The 21,891-nt window shown below is 42.3% G+C and overlaps 1 protein-coding gene across 2 annotated transcripts in view; it reads right to left on the bottom strand.

Moving 5' to 3' along the window:
• Positions 1-21,891, bottom strand: part of SH3RF3 (SH3 domain containing ring finger 3) — a 254,495-nt gene that overhangs the window by 54,471 nt on the left and 178,133 nt on the right. For both annotated transcript variants that reach the window (XM_074909548.1, XM_074909556.1), the window contains one exon: positions 9,112-9,480. In XM_074909548.1, the coding sequence (XP_074765649.1) occupies positions 9,112-9,480 (369 nt within the window). The remainder of the gene's footprint in view (positions 1-9,111; positions 9,481-21,891) is intronic.

Raw genomic sequence — 21,891 nt, 5'->3', positions numbered from 1 at the left:
TGCAGTTTTTCTGAACTAGACACTGCCAACTCTCACCTTCTTTACTTAGGACACTGAACAGCCATATCCGACTTCTTGCTCCCACTCCAATCTGGCATCCTCTGAGTACCACTTACCACTGCCGATGTTTTCAGCTCAACAGCAACAGTTCATCTCTTCCAAGGGACAATACAGTCCCAGCTGCCAGCCAGCAGGGAAAAGTGGCTGCACGAAGGGATGCTGAAGACAGTCTCCAGATACCTCTGCACTAATTCCCACTTCTTTGTGCCAATTAGTAGCACAACAATGTCACTTGTACTGTAGAAGACTAAATCTTGAGTTAAATTCCTGGACTCCTGGACACACAGGCACAACAATGCTGTGTGACAGATACTCCACTCTCAGACCATGCTATGTCATCTGTTTTTATCACCAGGTACTCTGGTATAGTAGGTGATTATGTACCCATGGGCTGGATAGTATATAAAAGGACTTTTTTCTTTTTGTCTGTAAACACGACAGCCTCCTCATGACCACTGAAACACAGATTCCCCTCCCCCCCAACACTTAATGTCTTACAGAAACTCATAACTCATGACTTGAGGCCTCCTTAAAAATTGTCTATTTCTTTTTCCCAGTCTCCATGTTGGCTGTTACAAGGAGACTTTACACAAGGGTCAGGAATGAAGAAAGGCTCTGCACAAATGTATCTTGGAGCTTAGCTAAACTCGCTCTAGTCCTAGCAGCAGCATGGTCCTGCAGAGCATAACAGCAGTGGAGCACAGGGTCTCTGCTCTCGGTCCCCACACAGCATTTCCAACACCAGTTTCAGATGCTTAAGTAAGTCACAGAACCAGACACTTTTCAGAGGTCATGGAAAATTAAGAAAGCCAGCCAAAGCCACCTGACAAAAATGAACTTTGTATATGACTATCCAGCCTGAGGGTCAGCTGGATAGTTTCCTGGTGAGGACAGTCCAGCTTCCTCAGAAGTTACCACAACATGTCTAAGATCAGATGGATCTCATTTCTCCTCCAACTGATAACTGTAGGAGCATCAAAACAAACTGCACTTTAATGTATACATAATGATATATTTCTATTACAGTTTATAGCATATACTCCCGAGTAAATAATACACTGCTGAGATGTTGCTGCCACTTCTGTCAGTTCTGACATATTTAAAAGCAACTAGCTTGGCAAAACATTACTGACAAGCCCACAGAGACCAGGAAATTAAAGGTAATAACCTCTCATCTGTGTTGAAACTTCCTCTAAAATTCATTCCCTTTCTCTCTTCCCATTCACACCTCTATGAAAGCGTAAGAATTAGTAGTCTGGATTTCCAGCATAAACTGTCTTTTTCTGTCCCTTGTAGATTTACTTTACATGTTCACCAGTATTTTAAGGTCACGTTTGTGGTTTAATTTGAAAAGACATAGTGCCTGTAGGGATTAGTGAAGTGCCTTGCAAAAGCACAGAACTTCAGTCTTGAAGGGGAATAGACGTCATGGAGACAGTGATAAAACTAGGAACAGAGTACAATGATATTGCAGGTTGCAGCAGCCTTCCCAGAAAAATAATTGCTGCTGCTATCAGACGAATGTTCTTATCATCTAGAAAATCATCAACCAGAAATCTCTATTCTGACTTCAAAGCAAATCCAGGACTGTCTCACCACAGGGCACTTATCACATTCATTAATTCACAGAAAAATTTCTTTTAATGTCTTGAATGCATATTTACAGCTTACTTTAAATTTCTCTTTAATATTACTTTAAAATAAGAGAAAACACTCATTCAACTCACATAGGTTGACATACCGTCCTCTGAAAAGATAGCAAAAAATAAGCTAATGGTCTTTAAGATTCCCGTGACTTGTTTCTCTAATTTGCTGACTCCATAAAACAATGACTGTGGCTATCACTCCAGGCCTTAATGTTCCTAGAAATAATGTATTAGCACTTAATGCATGGTAGTGCCACCAAGTATTGATGAAAAGTGTTACACACAAGATCAAGTAGCCTCATCAAATGCTAATTACCAAAGTGGGAGCTGAAATAGACTTACCAATTCTAGAATAAGACTTTTTCTTCCATAATGGTATGAGTGTAAAGAACCAAACAATTGTGCATGATCACAGCTGCAGCTGCATAAATAGCTGCAAAAATACCCAGTTCCTTCCTGCAAAAACTGGAGCTAAATTTATATGATTTAGCATTTACTGAGGGATTCTTACAACCTTAAGTATCTGTGGTTGTGGATGAACATGAGTCAGAATATTATGCCAGCCTGTTCTAGCACCACACTGGCCTTGATTATTTTTTGGCTCATAGTAGGCCAAAAACTCTTGACCACGTCTTCTGTGAATAGCTCATGGACCTATGCAGAGAGCTGAAAAAGTCACGTACATCTATTTCCTGAGCTTCCATTTCCACTATCCTGAAAGTTGGAAGAAAAAAAACCTAAATATTTTTTATTGTATTCTTCCAAATGTTAATCTGACATTACCATCCATAAAAGCACTGATTATTCTAGTTTGCAGCTTCTCAGTTCCCCCAAATGAAGACTAATTAAGCATCATGTGAATAAGCATCATGAGAATTACATTTTATTCAGCCTTGTTTCTCTCTCAGACTAACCCTTTCAGCACTGAGCACCAGTGTCTAGCTCTCCACCATGAGGTTTTAAATGGTTTTATAGTAAATAGTTTCTTGCAATTCTGGGATCAAAGAACATGAAAAATCAAATGCAGAGAGACAGGAAATCTTAAAGTGAAAGCTTGACATCTAAAAGATGTTAATTTAATCCCATGTTCATAACTACCCTTTTGATAACTGCACAACAAACTCATTGGGATCCTGTGCAATGCCTCCTGTAGGAAGTCCCACTGGAGGGAGATAGTAGTGGTAAACAAATAAACAAAACACCCAAACAAACAAAAAAGGGAAAATATACACTGTAGTAATTTCTGTTCAAACGTCATGCATGTACACACAGTGTGTGCCGGATGGACAGGATTTTGTGGTATAGTGTAAATATCAAGAGAGTGTCTTACTTGCTCTTGAGGCTTCCAAATCAGTAGTTGACTGGCAGGTAGCATAAAGGCTCAGGATTAGCCCTGTGCAAAAATTATTTCAGTGACAAAATGTTTTTGGGTTACTACTCTGAGAAGCATCTGGAAAAAAATATTTTGTTTTTGTTTTACAGACAATGGGATTTCATGTACATCCTTCTAAAGTATAATCTTCTCTTCCTAGATCCTGTAAAAAATTAGGTTTTGTGGTTCTTGAAAAATCTTACAAAATGTATTTACGATGAGGCAAATTATTGGATAAAAAGAAGACACTGTCTCTAAAATGGTAGCTTCTGAAACGTGATTTTGCTTTGACCTGGATTCTTGGTAGCTTATGAAATCAGTCAACAGATTGAGTCAGCTCATATGTCTCATTTGCAACAGTTTTGACAAATAATGTTAATATATCCCAATATGCACAGAGTATATTCAAAGACCTATTGGTAGCCAAAAAAAAAAAAAACCCCACGCAGTTTACATGCCTGCCCAGAACTCTCTGCTTAAAAAAACTTAACTCCTTCCCACCTACAAAATCCCCAACAAGATTTTTATAAAGTTATTTAAAATGGAGATGCAGCAAACAGGCAATGTTTGGAACCAGTTCTAAATAATTTTAAGTAGAACTGGGAATGTACAGAGACCATGAAGTAGTTTAGGTTAGACATCAGCAAAGTCTCTCATGCTGTTTTCATGACATATTTTGATCTAAATGACAGAAACACAGGTCGGACTAATATTACTTCTCTTTTGTGATTTTGACCGGTGCAGCCTCCTGAGATAGCTGCCCTTGGTTTCAGCTATCTCACTCTCATTAATGGATGTCCCATCAGCTGTCATTCACAGCCAGCAGCAGCGCAGGCTGGATAGAATCTGGACTCCAGGCCAAAGCTGAAAAATACCTGAATTTCTCTTCTTTTCTCAGAGCCTGCTGTGCGCTTGAAAATTCAACATTCATTTTTAGTCTCTGGATTTTATGTATAATCTGTATGCTTCTCATGATCAGCACATTTAGGTTATCAGCCAAGGCTCAACCAAAGTTCTGCTATTACATTTTCTCAGCTAAAATTCAGCACTTCTAAATGACTGATAAGGAGTCACACTTCTAAATGATTTATATAGCTAGACACTTCAAGGAACATTTTTCATTTCAAATACTGTCACTCTTTGGGACTGGGAGTGTGCAAGACATTGTTCTCAGATTTTCCTGAACATGTGGCCTCTGGTTAGGAGCCTGTACTAACACTTGCAGATACAAATAGACTTCTTGTGCATGGTGATGAGTTGTTCAAAACACACAGAAGTTCCTTCTGCAGGGAGGTTCCTTTTTCCTCACTCAGCTGTTATCCTGGTGTGCACAAAGCCACACTTCATTATTCATGAGATGCTTTTCTGTCAAAACCCAGGGGATTTGGAACAGTACTGACCTACAACCTTTCCAAATGGCAGGGAAGAATAATTCATAAGGGGTGAAAATGGAAGCAAGAGAAGCCATCTGAGGCCTAGGCACAATTACTGTCAGGGGACCTTCCCTGCTCCCCAGGGAGTTTCAGTTACGAACGGTTCCTCTGCACCTGTAACCTAATTCAGTGTTAGCTCCATCACAGACCTACAGCACTACTTACATCTTCAATAAAAATCCATTTTTTCAGCATGATGGGACATTCTGCATGATGGACAGACCATATTACTGTTTAGATGAAGATCTTACATTTAGTGAGTGATACTCAGCATGCAACAAAAAGCATGTAGAAGTAAACTTGGCTGCAAGTGAAATGAAGACCCCAGCATTGCCTCTTCGAAAAGAAATGCCTTGTATCTTGGCTATTGTGGTCTTCCAGCCACTACTTTAGCTAGATGAAGTGGCTTGAAGTTGATTCTTCTACCTTTGAGCATCCCTAGGTTTGCAGTTAATGACAAGGTTTTTTAGACCATCACTCATTTAAAATGCATCTTGGGATCTTTGGAAAACAGCTGAGTTGATTCTGCTTAAAGAACAATGAACATGTTATGGAAGGCCTGTAGTCTTCAATTATTAAATTAATGATATGCAGAAGTGCTTTCAAAACATGTGATTTCATACCCTGGTCTGCATGCCAGTGCTCAATACACATAAATCTGTGCCCTCCTGGAGAAGCAGAAGGCTTATAATAGTCTAACAACTCATAAAAACAAAAAACATGTCAGCTCGGCATGAAAGTCTGGTTTCAATTCACAAAAACTGACAAAAGCCACAGGAATACAGTACTATGCATGAAATAATTTCTAAGGCGTGGAATATATTCCACATTTACTGAAACAGCTAAACTTTGCACCTAAATTTTAAGTTCCTACAGTAAGAAGCCTTCAGCATCTCTGTTTCCCCTCTTGTCAGCAGAGAAAAAACAGGTGTCCCAGATGCAGGCATCTCAGGTCTACAAGGAAAATGGATGCTTGTTTTAAGAAGACTGTTTCACTGGGCACCAGGCGGTTGCCTGAGGTAGGGGACTGGATGCTGTTCAAGAACTCCTGTAACTGAATTCTGCTTGTTCAAAGGACAGGTGATATGAAAACTGTGTCAAACTTTTTAAAAAGTAGAAACCCCCTGCAAACTAAATACTAATTCTGACATGTACCAAAGAAGCTCATACTTACTGAACTGAAAAAAATTCCTTTCTTTCTTTTTATGAATAGATCTGTTAAATAAACAATGTTGAAGTGCCTGGAAATATCAAGGACATGATATAAAGGCACAATAAACCAAATTTGGATTCTAATGGTGAAAGAAAAGGCATAAATTTGCTAGATAGTCAGCACTTAAACTGTAAATTTGTTGTTTCCCCTATAAGAAATACGCTTTGGCTGACTTTGCTGCTGCAAACTAGCTAGGGCTTGAGATGGTTACACAGAGAACCACTCCAGGGCTATTACGATGACTCGCGGGGCAGAGAGGTTCCTATTCAAGCAAGGAAAGAAAAAGTGAGACATATTCCTGTGGCAGAGCTCACCAGTAAGTTCGGCAGCTACACGCACATCTTCCCTACCAACCTGCCCGTGCTCTCGGCAATGCCCCTGAGCTCTTCCAATGCAGCAGTAGAGTCAGTTTACAGGTTGTCAAGATGTCAAACCCCTAACAAGACACAGAGGACATTTGCCTTAAAATTGGCAAACGCTTTTTAGAACAAAACGATCCAAAGACAAGATTCCCGCTGCCCTGAATGTCTTGATGTAAGAGCTCAGGGGCCCTTTGTTTATTCTACTTTAGCTGGCATTCAGCCACGTGAATAAAAGAAAAATGCTGAACTGATTTTCTGTCTAAGGCTGCAGCATCATTGCTTCAGAACCGTGTCAGGTCTTAGCAGATGGCAGAGAAGGAACTGAATTTCTGACATTTTTAATTAAAAGGTAACCTCTATTATTTTGGGATTAATAGAAATATAAATATAGCTGCACAAGTTTAATGTACATTTTGTAAGAGACAAATTCTGGACTCTTTGTAGGCATAACTAAGAAGGCTGAAAGCACGTGAATTCATGTTGGTAGCTTGTGTGATTTTATTGCTACTCTTAAAACAGCAAGGCATTTTTCTGAAGGCTGCTCTGACAGTAAAGAGAATATAGTGAGAACATCAGCTCCACACTTTTTTTTCCCCAACATATCCACATTCCTAGCAAAGTTTGCAGAAGAAAATGTTTAAATCCCTCAAACCAGAAAGCAAATAGTAAGGCCCCCAAAAGCAGAGATATGTATTCATTTATGCAGATGCCATGCTTGGGGTGACTGGGTCTCTGGGCTGCAATAACAATTTTGACAGAGGGAAACCTCTTTTCGGTAAGGTTGATCTGAACCACCAAGATTCTTTTTCCCCTTCCTGGATTTTGGCTAAGCCAGTTTTGGCCAGCAATGAAGGTGACATGTGCTCAGCTCCCTTGTCTGCAACCCTGCTCTATGCCCTGAGGCAGAAGAACCACTTCCCAGACCTGTTCCCACCATGGGCACACTGGAATGGCTTCATTATACCCTAGCCCTAGCTGTGCTTCCGATCATGACACCAACTAGATGTCTTCCCATCCACTATCTGTTTTGATAACCACAACTTGTTACAGAGAACATGGAGCCCTCCTTGTCCACTACCACTTGTGCCCAAATGCCACAACAGTCTGAAATGACTGGAGTTTTGCACACCAGTTGTGCTAAAATGGGGGACAATAGTCAAGGCACTTCCTGTCTCATGGTCTAATTTTTGTGGTTTACTAGCTTAGAATGAATCTCCACATGAGTCTAGCAAAGGGTGTACATGGTTTTTCCCTTGACTAGCACAAGAACAGAAAAGCCACAGTCTGTCACTCTGTAAAGTCCAAATGTGTCACTCTGAGTGCCAAAAACCTGGGTGTCATTTACTTGACAAGCTTGGGACCCTCACTCATGTTTAATGCTTGTGCTGCTTCACAGATGTCCCAGTATATCTTGGCACACGCACTGCTTTGTGTGGGGGCCGTATCCTCATCTTCATCCTCCTGCTGAGGGTTGAAAGGAAGTGGAACACCTTACGGCACAGACACCCTGCCTGGAAAAGGCATGTGGAAGAAAATGAGCTGAATTACAGTTGGACCGAGCTGCCACTCTTGTCTCCTATATGTGGATGGGCAGTGGAGGAAGGTGAGGAGCTGAAGCGGGATCAGAGGGTGCTGCTCCACCGTGGCAGCGTCCCCTCAGCCTGCCATTTCAGCTGGCCCTGTGGCACACATCGGCATGCGTGCAGGCACCCTGCCTTCCTCAGTGTCCTTGCAGACTTGTGCTGCAGGGGTCTGGGGGCTCATGTCATGGGTGTCAGTACAGTACAGTTGTCGAGAGTGACCCCACAGTCTGGGGCACCACACCAGTCCCACAGGGGAGACTCACCAGCACTGCAATAAACAGGCATTCCTGCCCAAGGCAGTCCCTGCAGTTTGCTGCTTGTCCCTCTTCCCGTGCTGCCTTCTCCCAGCTGTCTATACACATATCAGTGCAGGCAGAGGCTGTAACATGGATCACCTCCTGCACTGGGACACTGCAGGGGCTGGAAGCAATCCACACTTGTCCCGATACGGGTGCGAGGAGCAGAAATGAATGGCCAGGGAGAGGTAAAGGGCAGGGTTGTTTTTTTCAGTAGAGGAAAAAAGGGGTAGGAAGACCCTGCCACAATTAGGTTATCTCGGTGCTAGCAAGCAGTGGATACCACGAGGAGCTGGTCTGTAGAGGGAACCCGTTGCTGCTAATCTGCACACCAAGTGCGTAGATGACTGATCAGGAAGGCTGAGGCAGAAGACATTTGGGACTATTATCCTCCATTCTCTTCTGTGCCTTCAGACTGAAAGTCACCACTTGGATTCCTTTAGCCACAGAAACAGCAATTGTTTTCAAGGGGTTGCAGTGTGTCCCTGGTGTGTTTGCCTCCTGTTTCTTTCAGACCCCAAGAAGCAGACTTTCAGAAGCTCCTTCTGGGACCTCTGGGGATGTACAGAAGGTTGCTCCTCTGCCCCCTCCTTTGAGAGGGAGAAGAATGGGGGACTGCACCCTCAGCATGTCTGATGGTTTGAAACCTCCTGAAGTGTTTCTGCACAGCAGCTACTCGCTGGGTAACATCACTTGTGACAGTACGGCACACTTGCTCATCCTCCAGTGATCTGTAGGGAAATAATTACTCCAAAAATCTTTTTTATCCCCAGTGTGTGAATTTCATACCAACATTGCTACCCTACAGGGTAACAGATACATTCAGGGTAACAGGATCCCTCAAAATTATTCCTTTCTACAACAGAAAGTGATGCAACATAAGCCACATTACTTTGAACAAATTGTATGATTACTTTTTAAAAATGTGTTGTGTTATTGTGAATCAAATTTGGCTTTATCCTCCAGCTTCTCACACCTGCCCACTGATTAATGCAGGAACGGGAACAACATATGCCAAGTACCATCACACTGGGATGACAGCACTGTGCAACTGCTTCGTGCAAGGATCAGGCATTTCGAAAGAGGTGAGGCAATGATGTGCCATCCACCAAGGGAGCCCAAAACCCACCTCCACCCCTGCCTTACCTGGGCTGGGGCACTGGAGGAGAGGTGAGTCAGGTCCCCGATCCTGGCAGCTGCCCGCGGGTCGCTGGAGCTGATGAGGACGGGAGCACTGATCTCCATGGAGTGCCTGTTGCTGGCAGCCTGGGAGGACTTGTGCGTCATGCTGAGGGCGGTGAAGGAGTGGCGCTTCTTGGCGTTCTTCTTGCCTTCTGCCTGCCGCTGGGCTGCCCCTGCTGCCCCAGCACCAGCCAGCGTGGAGCACGGTGCCAGACCCACCGCTGCTGATGCTGCCACTGCCGCCGTCTCTGTCGGCAGCGGCATGTCGCAGCCGGAGGCAGCAGCTGAGCAGGTCTTGTCCATCTCGATGAGCTGCTTGGCAGATTCATTCAGCTGTGTGTGGAGAAAAAGGGAAAGATAAAAGATTAAAAAAAGAAAAGAAGGAGGGACATTAACAGCCCATCACAGCTTGCTTATGGCACCTGCTGGACCTGCCTGGGGTGTCCTCCCCAAAGCACCACATTCCTTTCCTGGTGGCCTACCCCAGTCCCAGATGTGGGGCCAGCAAGGAGATCACTGAAATATGGTGGCTAACCCTTGGGGCAGAGTGGGATCTGGGGTGCCGTGCATGCCTCCACGCCTGCAGGCCTTGCGGCAGGGATGATCTGCCCTGGCAAAGGGCATGCTTGGGACAGGTCCTAAAACCAGTCTGGGTTCATCATCTGTCCGCCATCTCTCAGTCAGCCAGGCAGGTCCCCGGGAGGCACACCAGCACATTTTGTTTCCCCAAACCTGCCCCAAGCCAAGCGTTACTGTCCAGCTCCAGGGTGGTGCCCAATTTACTTAATTTTCTGAGGCTGGGTGAGTTACTTCCATCCACTTCTTAATGCCAGGAAAATAAAAAGAGAGGCAGTATAAGCATCCAGGAGAGTTAGGTTAGAACCATGCACCACCAGTAGGTGCACATCAAGCTGCGGTATTTAGAAAAAAAGCATTCCCCAAAATAGCTTGTCCCAGGCTGCAGAAGCAGAGCCAGGGGAAGGAGACAGGAGCCTCTTCAACAATGTCTCACTATTCCCAGGTCCATCATAGGCCTGTGCTTGATGTTTGCCATGCAGGATTTTGATCCAGAGGTACAGCTTCCAAAACCTTCTGGTTTCATCTCCTGCCTCTCAATGGACACAGGTTATCCAAAGGCAGATGCAAACTGAAGGCATTTTTTCCAGCTGGATCACCTCGACTGGGGAAGAGCAAGATGGCCACCGGAAGAATTTCTCAGGGTCCACCTTGAAAAACGGGTCTCATCAGTCCTCCAAAGGGTTTAAAACTTGGTCTACAGCCCATGGAGACAGCAGAGCACCAGAACATTCAGACCATTTTTCATCCCACTGTTCCTCCTTCAGTTCACACTCACAGATAACCTTGTGCCTATAAATCCGAAAGGCAAGCTGGGTGGGACAACCCTGTCATTGAAGACTCTTGACTCCTAGCCACCATAACTCACACAGGAAAGCTACCTTACGTAGCTGGAGAGTTTTTAGGCGCATAGGGGTGCTATAGTCACTGATGATATATGAAGTGCACTCTGAAGTCAGCAGTGCTTTCTGCACAGCACTCATTGCCAATAGATCTTCCCTTGAGGGGTGCTAACAGCTGAGGGAAAATGCCACATTTCACCAACAGACCTTTATATTAAACTAGGATGAACTGCAATATGTTTGCATTTAATGAATAAAAACAACATATGAAAAAGGAAGCCACTGATAACACATACGTGCTTTTGCATACACAGCTATTCTAAGACCCACATAAACCAGAGGTGCATGTAATACTATTCTGGACCAAAACCAGCCTATTTTTGTTTCTATAACCACTGTATGAATTACAGCAGCATCCAAGAACCTCAGTCGAAGACAAGGTCTTCTCAGGCTCTAAATAAAAAACCCCCCATAGTTGCTGCTCCAAGACAAGCCAATTTAGAAACCTAATACAACTGAAAATAAACGGGAAAAAGAGAGGGATGGGAAAGATAACAACAGAATGGTGCAGTTAAACAAATGTATAATTGAGTAACTTTTATGACTCCCAACCGCTGTCACCATGCTGTAAATATAAATAAGAAATAGAGGTTGCCAGCCTTATGCCAGTCCTAAATTTGAAAGCACTTCTGAGCCCTTCCACGAGTACTCATTCTGAGTAACAGGCAATAAACACACTAACACCGAGAAAGTAAACATTAACTAGCAGGATTCTTCATTCTGTGACAGCTTCCACCAAGTCAACGAAGAGCCTCCAATTAATGATGCTGCACTACTGTCAGAGCTGCTGGGAGTCCTGCAACCATTCAATTAGCAGGCCATTTTCCCAGCTGCACTCTCCAACTTGAGACCATGCTTACAGCCAGCATAGTGCACTGCACCTGCCAATTTTTACCAATAACAGCTGATCCCATTTCAGATTCTTCAAGAATGTCCATTATTTCCCACTTCATCATGCTCTAAATTGGTACAACCTAACATTTGCCAGCAGGCTCCAAGTTGCAAGGAAACCAGATGGCTCCCCTCCGTTAAGTAGGTGTTACAGCTCCATTCACCCAATTGATGGAGATAGTCTAGCTGAATTATTTGAAATATTAAGGAGAAAAGGAGAAAGACATCAAATATGCATGATTCTTTTCTACGGCAAAGGGTGAGGAAATACCTTCCTCATCAACAGCAAGCAGGAAAAGAATATATTTTAACTCTTTGACACAGGAAAATACAGAGTTAAAAAAAAATAGTTTAGAACTTCCTGATTTTACAACAATGCTCCATATAGACAATGAAGCGCTTCAGCTCTTAATATCAAAACTCTAATCCTCTTGTAAGAAATAGATTATAAATCCCACTGGCTGGAATCCAAATTAACACTGAAGCTGTTCTTTTTAAAACAAGAAAATCCATTACTTTTTTTATTCAAAGCCAAACCTAGTTAAAAAGGTCAATAAGACAGCTAGTATCTATGCATGGAGTGATAAAAAATAGCCCCGTATTGATACAAACAAAATAATTCTCAATATCAATAGAAGACTAAAGGCAAAAAGAAAACCCCTTCCCAAAACAGTCAAGATAATGAACTTTTGGGAATGTCAGAGTCTTCCTGAAAAAATTTACTGGGAAAAAACTTCTTTTGGTCTGCCAAGATAAAAAATGCTTTATAGTTTTACAACTTTATTTTTGTAGAGAACTGTTTTTAAACATCTTTGCTCACAGATGCTGGAAAGTACACCCCAAATAGGCTATGAATACCAAAGAAAAGGTTCTGCTTACTACTTTGTAAAAGCAAATGGTGTTGTCTCTTCACAAAGAACTTTCAGAAAGCCTTTTTTAAACATAAATGTGATTGCAAATTTCTTATTTTAAACTCTGAGTATGTAAACAAGCATTGCTTTCTGGTGTCTGTCATCTGGTCTTCAGGCAGATCTGCTTCCAGAGGAGAAGCTTACTGGAAAGTTCTGACCCACAGGCATTCTCAGGAATTTGACATTTCTGGAAGGCTGTAGCTCTTATGCCAACCCCTAATACAGGAACTCGACTTTCTCGCCCATTTTTGACCCCTCCTCTGGAAAGAACCTACATTTGAAATTCTTGTCGTGCTAATCCCAAATCACAAAATGTCTTTGAGACTGCAGCAGGACCGATTTTACCCCAAATCCATTCTGTAACAAGGGGATGTCCTAGAAAACTCGATATATGACTTAGAGGGATAAGACTTGGATTTGAATGCCAAACCAGTCAAGCATTCCCAGTAGCCCTGCAATCCTGGGTCCGGGAACACAAAACCTTGTGAGGGCAAACCTTATGATAGCTGAGGGACCCTACTGTGCAAGAGATGAGATGAAACAGTACAGTAAAATTGTTCCCAGGGTCTCAGTGACTATTGACTGTGGGTGCTGCACACTGAGATAAGGATGCCCCAGCCTCAGTTCACAGAGCTACTGTGCCTGTTTCCCCAGCTGTGAGAAACTGTACTGGAGAAACCTCCAGCTCGTCTGGTTTTGAGAATGAAGGAGGGTGTGTGTGGAATACCTCTGTGCACAGAGCCTTGTTCACCTCCAAACAACCTTCTCCCACAAAGGGAGCAGTAATCAAGCTCCATTCATTAAAAATTTGCTGACCTTGATCAGCGAGCCACACTGCTCTCCCTGCCACAATGCAAGCTGTCATGACTCTGGCCTCCAGCCAGACAGCCCATGCAATATGAACTAAAGGAGAGGTTTTTTTCTTCTTCTGGCTTTTAGATACAACTATTTTAGATATTCTACTTGAGACTTTACCATATGGGCAACAAAGATACAAACATTAAGCTACTTCACTCAGGACTTCTATGCTGCCAAAATTATCTTTTTATTAGTCTCTAGGTAAACTTCATTTTTCTGCAGAATACATTATGGTGACTTTCTCTCTCCCTCTGTCTCTTGTTGCACAGGCTTGCACACACTCACACATATACACACACCCCAGTTCCTGATGTATGTGAGTTTAAAAGGGACTACCTGTAAACAGTTTCTACATATTTCTCTGTCGAATGAAGGGATACAGGAGAGAAACTGTCATCTGCACTGACTATTCCCACATGGGACTAAATATGCCCTTTATACGCCAATGTGATTTAATGAACTATAGTTTCAGTGGGCAGCATTATGCACCTACTTACATACACCAGCTGATATGGAGTGAGGAAAAGCTATTTCTCGTGTAGTGTGGGTCATAACTGATTCTAGTTTTAGTCCAAATAACAAATTATTACTGTGGAACTTACTGCTATTATTATGGAACAAGATAGAAGCATGGGAAATTTAAGTCAGATTTAAATAATTAATCTTTACTGCATCTCCCTTGACAAACACACCAGTATGTTTACTAATCCATGGTATTGGCAAAATTGTTCTAGCCTGGTTTAGACCTCCAAGGGACACCTTGATACACAGTGGTCACCACAAGCAGCTCCTAGGCTGTTGTAGTTCACTGGCAGTGCTGTCTTCTGTAAGACAGAGAACAGTAAGTCTTATTCTGCTATTGAATACTCTTAGCTTTCTAGTCATTTAGGTCTGGGTTAAGGGACTTGTTTCTGACTGATACCTGACCTACCAAAGAGAGGACCTTGCTCTGTTTCTGGTTTAGCAACATACTTCAGCACGTACTTGATACTATGCAGACCAAAGTGTCACTAATGGGACTAAAATGCCATTCTTTTCTGAATGAGGAATGATTGCTTAAATTCTCAGTATTACATGCTTAAGTATTTGGAGTCAGTTTGGATGAGAAAATGTAGTTCTTTAAGACTTTCAGGAAAACAATGCTTCATTTGCTATGTAAGCTTTTTTTACGTCTTTATGGAAAGTATTAGCTAAAAAACGGTGCTGTTCAAATACAGGTATAAGATCAGAAATATGTTATTTCAGGCCACTTTTAAAAGTGAAAAGTTACAAAACCCCACAAATCAATGTATACCTAGTGAAAAAGAACAAATTGGTAAGAAAAAATATAATGTTCAAGGTTTTGAAAGGAACCACTGAGCAGAGCAGAAAGGAAAATTAAAATTATGAATAAAACTTCTTCACAATGTCCCTCTGAAAGACTGAAAATATTTTCACCTAGGGACTGCTAATTTTTATACTTCACGGTTCATAAATATTGAGGAGATCATGCACATCCCTATTTTATGCCTTGCAGAAACTTTGGCAACTTGGAGTTCCATAGCTGATTTTGTGATTAAAATAAACAGTCTGAATTTATTACTGAGTTTTCACTTCAGAGTAGTTACTTTCAGGAAATATTAAGTTCTTATGCCCTCATTAAATTAGTTTTGCTAGTATTATAATTTATGTTCTGAAGCACAGCGAGGTTATTAAGTAAGTAAGGGCATAACTATACAAGAGTCTCCTGTCTCTGTTAGGTCCCTGAGAGGACTGCATCTGTGAAAGCACTTTCCTCCCCAAAAAGCAGTGTTTCAGAAAGCTAAACCAGCTTTTCCTTACTGCTATTCCTACTGGCAAATGCAGGATACAACCCTTCTTCTACTGTAGCCAAGTAGCAAAACAGCCTTTGTCTCAAATGGGTGTAGGAGTAAGTACGTAACACTTTGCTTAATCCTTTACATGTTCATTATGTAAGTTTGTACAGTGGACACACAGCAGTTCCAAGGGCTTCCTAATGGGATACCAGCTGACAAACTTGTGCCAAAGGCTCTTCAACAAAGTCATATTGAATGCATCTATATTTCTCATATTTTACATGTTTTGTAAACTCAGATTTAAAAATATTTAGGGAGAGCCTCCTAAGTTCTCGATGGACAGTTTAAATTCACTGAATAGATGCTACAAAATCCTATCTCAATTATTCATTTAGGCACCATCTTCTAATGAAAAATCATTAGTAAGGCACAGTTTAAGAGAAAATATTATAGCTAAAGCAAAGCATTATTCAATATTTTTGCATTAATCTCTAACAATCCACTATTGCCTTTTCTAATTAATTGCCAGGGAGGGACAGGCAAATGTGGAACAGACTTTCTGCAAGTGGTTTATCCATCATGGAAGATAGATTTCTGACACCCCACACTGTGATTGACAGCAGAGTTATGCCATGCACCCAGAAAATAAAAGAAGCATAGTACATGCACTTTCTTGAACACATTCACGTGGAGCGATAGCTGCAGAAATACTGTGCTAGGACACATCTCAAACTTCAGGTGTCCTGTTCCTCCAGCTATAGGCTGAGGCATACGACTCACTCTCTTTTCCAAAAGCCTGCTAAATAAGTTAGCATGTCCTCAAGGAAAGAGGTCCCTAAAACCATACAGCAGATAGCCTTCTTAATAAGAGTCATATATATACACAATTATGTATAGTCCAGAAAAAGCAAGCCAACCATCTTTGTCTACAACACAGTTCCCTGAAAGGCAGCAGTACTTAGCAATCTATTTCCCTGTCTTACAAGATCTTTCTCATTTAGCAGAAATGTCACTTCTAACACACTGAGAGGCTGAAGGAATGTAGCATATTAGAACAGCATGTGCTTGGACGAGTGTGTCATCATGATCTTGCAGAATGAAAATAAATGATGCGTGCAGCAGAAGTAAACACTAAGCCTTGGGTGGTGAACTAGGAATTTTTTTTTCTTTCCCTTTTTTCCAAACAGCTTTAAGATGGAAAATGGTTCACAGTGATGGAGAAGAAACACATGGCTTGGTGAATCCTAGAAAAATGTGCAGTCTGCTGCAAAGTCTGCTCAGGAGCAAAGCACAGTAAGTAACCTTATGGAAACTAATGTCCAAATCACTGAGAAGAAAGAAGTAAAACTAAATGCAATGGCATTAAAAATAGGTGAACTCATCAAAAAGAAGTATGCTTTCTGCATCCCTCTCCACTCCCTGAAACAACTCTAGCTATCTAGCCTTCAGGTCCAAGTATGAGGACTACCTTACTCAGTTCTGTCATCCCTGAATTTCAGATGTGTTGTGTCTTCAGTGTGCCTAAGGATTTTCTTCTCTTTTCTCCCTATCTGTCCTCTATGGACACCCTTTTTCATAATGAAATGCTCATGACTGCACCAAAGCTCCTTTGAAAGCAAGAAATGTAACCAAATACAGCTTTTACTCAACATCAGAAAGAGTGGGAGAATCCAGCCTATTTTTACTTATAAATTATTCAGAAAGCTAAATAAAAAGTGCAGTCATGAATTCATGGGCTTGATCCTAATTCCTTTGAAGTCAGTGGCAAAACTCCAGCTGCCTTCAACGGTGGAAGGACTGGTGCCCATCTGGCACCAATTTCAGTATGAAAAAAGTCCCTGTTGGAGATTGTGAGGAATTTACTGACAAACTATTTTTTCATCAAAAACTGAAACTCATTGGAACTTAAGTACTTCCCAAGGAACATGTTGGTTTTGACAAGACGTCCATTAGGAAACTGTTTCTCAGATTATGTTTCTTAGTTATGGTGGTTTGGGAGTTCACCTGGGTACTGGGCTCCTACCTCAAAGTCCCTGTGTGGAAGAACAGCCATAGGAGACCTGAAACAACACTGCCACTTTCCTAGTAGAAAGCCACCACTTTTCTGGCTGTGCTGAGCCTCCTTCAGTCTTGTTCTTGTTAAATGGAAAACCTTTGTTTTCCTGGGTCCAGGTACCCACCTGCACAATGACAGAAGATGCTGGTGCTGGCAGAAGAAGTGTGAGCAGCCTTATGCTGGGCAGCAGCCTGGACAGGAGACCAAGATGGACTCAGGAGGCTTTCAGTAGCAGCAGTTCAGATGTAGTCCTCATGCCTCACTGACAACCAGCAGCTGTATGAACCCTCTACTGCTGCTGCCAGTTACTGCAAGGAAAGGAAGCAGCTTTGTGCTGAAACCCAGAAATGCCTTCACCTGCAGAAACTTTCACTTTAAGCCAGTTGGACCTCAAAACTTCAGCATGGGCTAGGAAAGATACTGCAGTTCCTGGAGCAGAGCTGTGCAGATCGCAAGTGATCTAGAGGTCTGCAGTATCTGCAGAGCCCACATGCCTCAAGAAGAGACAAGGTTTTCAGGTTTTCAGAATTTTCTGGCAGCTTTCTATCTCCTTCCTTAATGTTCCACAAGGTTCCTGGTGCTACTGTATACTTGGGTGATCAACAATACCCACACAATTTTGAAATAATTGAAAACTGACAAGTCAAATACCACCAACAATGGCAGAGGATCTCCTCAGAGTCAGTGCCCACATCAAGCCTGGGACTCTTAAAGCAAATGGCTTCCAAATTATGTTGCATGACCCCACGTAATTATAAATAGGATCGTGGACCAGGCAATACTGTGCTCCTGTTGTTGCACGGACCCTTGTCTTCTTGATAGCTGCACTGTGCACACATGCTACCAGATATGACAACATGTCCTTTTGCTCATTCTCTGAAATTTGTTCCTGGAAATACTGTTCTTGAAAATACTGGTTTTGTAATGTTCAGGGTTGTGTGAAGGAAGAAACAATACTGTGTCTTTTTGTTAAGGAAAACACTTGCTTCCAACTTAATGTGATAAAGGATAGGGATGAAAGAAGCAAAATATATATATTTGCTGAAGTCCTTCCTGAATTTGATACCAAAAGTGGTCTGGTGAACAATGAGAAAAAGGTCTACACGCACCTCACATCATCAATGTTATCTGCAGAAAGCGTGAAGCTGGATAAATCTGTGAAGTTCTTGGAAGCTCTTGGAATTGCAGCCCAAGGAGCACAGGGGAAAGCCATAGTAATTTTTCAAGTACTGCAAGGCTTTGCCTACACTGAGCAAGCAAGGAGTCTTGTTGCAGTGATTTACAACTTTGTGTAGAATAAGAAATCTTGTGCAATTGGGGAAAATTAAATTTTATGTGCTGCAACTGAAGATTACCTGTGGGGAATCTCACACAAATAAATATACTGCTCTCTCTATCTCTGATAAAGAAGTGAAATGAGGAATGAAAGCAAATGCCAAGAAAATGTTTTGGTTCGATTGCTTGTAAAAGGAACCAAGGTATACAAACTTCAAGAAGACATTAGCACTAAAGGGTTGTGATAAACAGCATTTGCCCTGGGTGTACTATATTTAGGAAAGAGATATTTTTTACTACATAGTCTTTTGGCTCCTGTTTCCCAAATACAAGACAGAGAATGATTGCTGGATGTGGTACAGGGTATTTGCAATAGAATAAAGTCCCATGGGATTGTATAGTTAGATACTGCGTGCGTGGAGCTCCTGCTACAGCTGGCTACAAAGCAGGGTTACTCGTTGTGGTGGAGAGTTGCAGCACCAGTTCCGGGGTCACACTGCGTGTTTCACTGGGAGCAGACAACACTGAAGGATGTCAGCTACCAGACACAACAGCTGCTGCATCACTGGAGAGCTGTATCCAGGCTTTGGGTTCACTATTTGCTGGTCTGGGTGAAAACATGAGTCAGGACATGATGTGCTGCAGTTTCACCCAAGCACCTGATGGCTCCCAAGAGGGACAGTTCTGAGATGTTTCTCTGACATGGGAGATGAACTACACGTGTTTGAGATGGGCAGCAGCACACCAGGATACACAGATTGTCTATGTGACAAGGCGATCAGCCTTCTTACCTATGCACATAGAGGAAAAAAAAGGAGTTGTTCTGGAAGAGACATAGCTTGCCAGCCTGAGTTTGCATCTTGTAGTTGCCCTATCCTGTGGCTATTATGGTGTAAACTGCTTGAAATTACCCGCACATTTAAAAGTGCCTCCTTCCCACACAGATGTGCTGATGCCTGGTACAACAGCACAGCTCTCTTCTCCCCCAGTGGGAGCACCACTTTGCATCCTTTTTCACTCTATGCAGTGACCAGTTATTTTAAAACAATTTTTACATGAGGTTGTTTTACCTTGGAGACCCTTATGCTTCTGTCGTATTTGTTAAAAGGTGGACAACAGATTGGGATGGTATTAGGAAGCAGTGGCTGTTTGCACATGGCATAATCATACACGTCTCTTGTGTAGGAAGCCTGACCAGTAACTGAAAGCTCCGAAAGACAGTCTGTAAGATATGAAAATGTGTTTTCTGTGCTATATGATGATGTAATTGGGTTCACAACCCTCCCCCCTCATCTTGTGCAAGAAAAATCTGACAGGGCTGAGCTGTGATGAATTCCCTTGACACTGCAAATTCTTGACTGAAAATGGCAGCATTCAGCCTCGCACTCACCGCACAACTGACTGCCCGTCTCCTAGAGGAACCATTTGCAGCCTTCTTTGGAGAATCTGAGATGTTAAAATATGATTGGGTACAAGGCCGAGGTCAGAGTCAGTTGTCTCTCCACTGACTTGCCAACAGCTGCAGTCAAGGAGTTCACTGAACTTTCTGGCTATTAAACTAGAAAATGCTATTTGTTCAACTTCCTGAGCTTGATTTTTGGTTTAGGGTAAAGGACACGTACCCTCACTGTTGAGTCATGCGGTGAAGCAGCTAGTACCCTTCTCTCTTGTACACTTATCTAAAGCTGGATTCATGCTCTGGTTTCTGTCAAAGCCTGCTCTGCCACGGGTGTCACGGCTAGATAAGAGGTGTGCCATTTCTTCAGCACCAATGAGCTTTGAGCAGATTTTTTAGGATGCTCAGGCACATGTGTCACATTACTGCAATAAAGTATGATGATTGCCGGCATTAGTCACTTTTATGACATCCATATGCAAATGCTGTTTATGTTAGTATGCTACAACTGGAAGGAATTTGGAAAACCACTGCTCTAGGCCATGCTGTTTGAGTTCTAAGATGGCAAAATTAATGGGCTAGCAAGAAATCTACACAGTAGGATATCCTTCTGAAAGTGCAGAACACTGGGTGTTTTTTTTTTTCTTTCTTTCTTTCCTGTTTGTGGAATTACTCAAGCTCAAATATTTTCCTAACACATTCTTTTCTGAAAATGAACTGCCCTGGGTTGCACCTACATTCTGTAGGCAGAGAGGCAAGTTGTCGTGAGGAAACCGAATTTCTGCAAATTGTGACCACATCATGCAATGCAGTCACACAGAGACAATTGTTAATAATACTTCTATTATTTTTGCCACTAAATACTGAAGAACTCCCACCACGGATCAGAAATCCATTGTGAGAAGCATTATGTAAACACAGAGTGGCAAGACAGCTCTTGGGCCAAAGAAAGTACAATTTAAGATGAGGACGAAAGACAATATATAGATATAGACAAAATATACAATAAGACAGTCTTATCAGCAAGATGGACAGAGAATTTTGCAGACCATAAATCTTCTGTAGGCATCACAGCCAAGAACAATTTTAAAGAGGAGTCTGGAGGAGCAATTCTGATACAGATATCTGGATGTTTTTGAAGCATTCATCACAACAGTGAAGAACAGAGCACTATGGAGGAAAATGAGAATTTGAAAAACCTGACACAGTGATTGGCATTGAGGGCTGATCAAAGACAGGGTTGATCTTTCAGTAGTAAATAAAAGACAATAGGTAGAGTAACGAGTAATCAAAGATTTGCAAGCAAGGGCAAGTTGTATGGGCACTACAGGACAGAAAAGGGCCTCAGAGAGAAAGAAAGAAGTGGCAGCAGATGAGCATCCTGGACGGTCATGAATGAGGCCAGGTCTGCATTTGCTAAGGATGCAGAAAGGATTTAGCCATAATCGGGATATGAGATGATAAGAGTTTTATCTTTGTGAATGCTCAGCAATCAGGTTGGCCAAAGACTAGGTAGAACTGCCAGACACATGGAAGAATGGAGACAGGCATGAGAATGTGATTCCTATTGGCAACGTCTTTATTACTTGCCATGAAAGTACATTGATCCCTCTTTAACCAGTGACCGAACCAGAACAGTAGCACACTTAACTGACTGTACTGCACTGAAACCTCAGGTATGTCTTGAGTGAGATTTGCTCTATGCCAAGCAGACATAGGTGTTACTGGAGTGGTGTGGAGCAATTTGCTACAACCTTAAACTCAGCTCTCAGGAGTGATTTTGTGCCCTCAGGGACCCCCATAGGACAAAACCTTGTGCTTAAGACAGACCATGGCCCCCAGCAGTAACTGGACAGGGTTAAACTGTGACAGCTACCCAGCTGCTGTGGGTCAGAGAAGCTCAATGCCAGTACCAAGAATTCCCAGACCTTGTCATGGCCTGGGAGACTGCCAGGAATGGGGTATCAATCATCTCTATAGCCCTGCTTCTACCCCAATAATTCATATATTGAGGGAGAGGAAAACAGGCACCACCAGATCAGTTCAACCACATTTCTCTCTCCTCAGTAATGCACCTATGGAA

This window comes from Athene noctua, chromosome 1 (genome assembly GCF_965140245.1).
Source record: "Athene noctua chromosome 1, bAthNoc1.hap1.1, whole genome shotgun sequence".
In the NCBI taxonomy this organism is placed as follows: Eukaryota; Metazoa; Chordata; class Aves; order Strigiformes; family Strigidae; genus Athene; species Athene noctua.
This window is presented reverse-complemented; position numbering and strand designations above follow the sequence as displayed.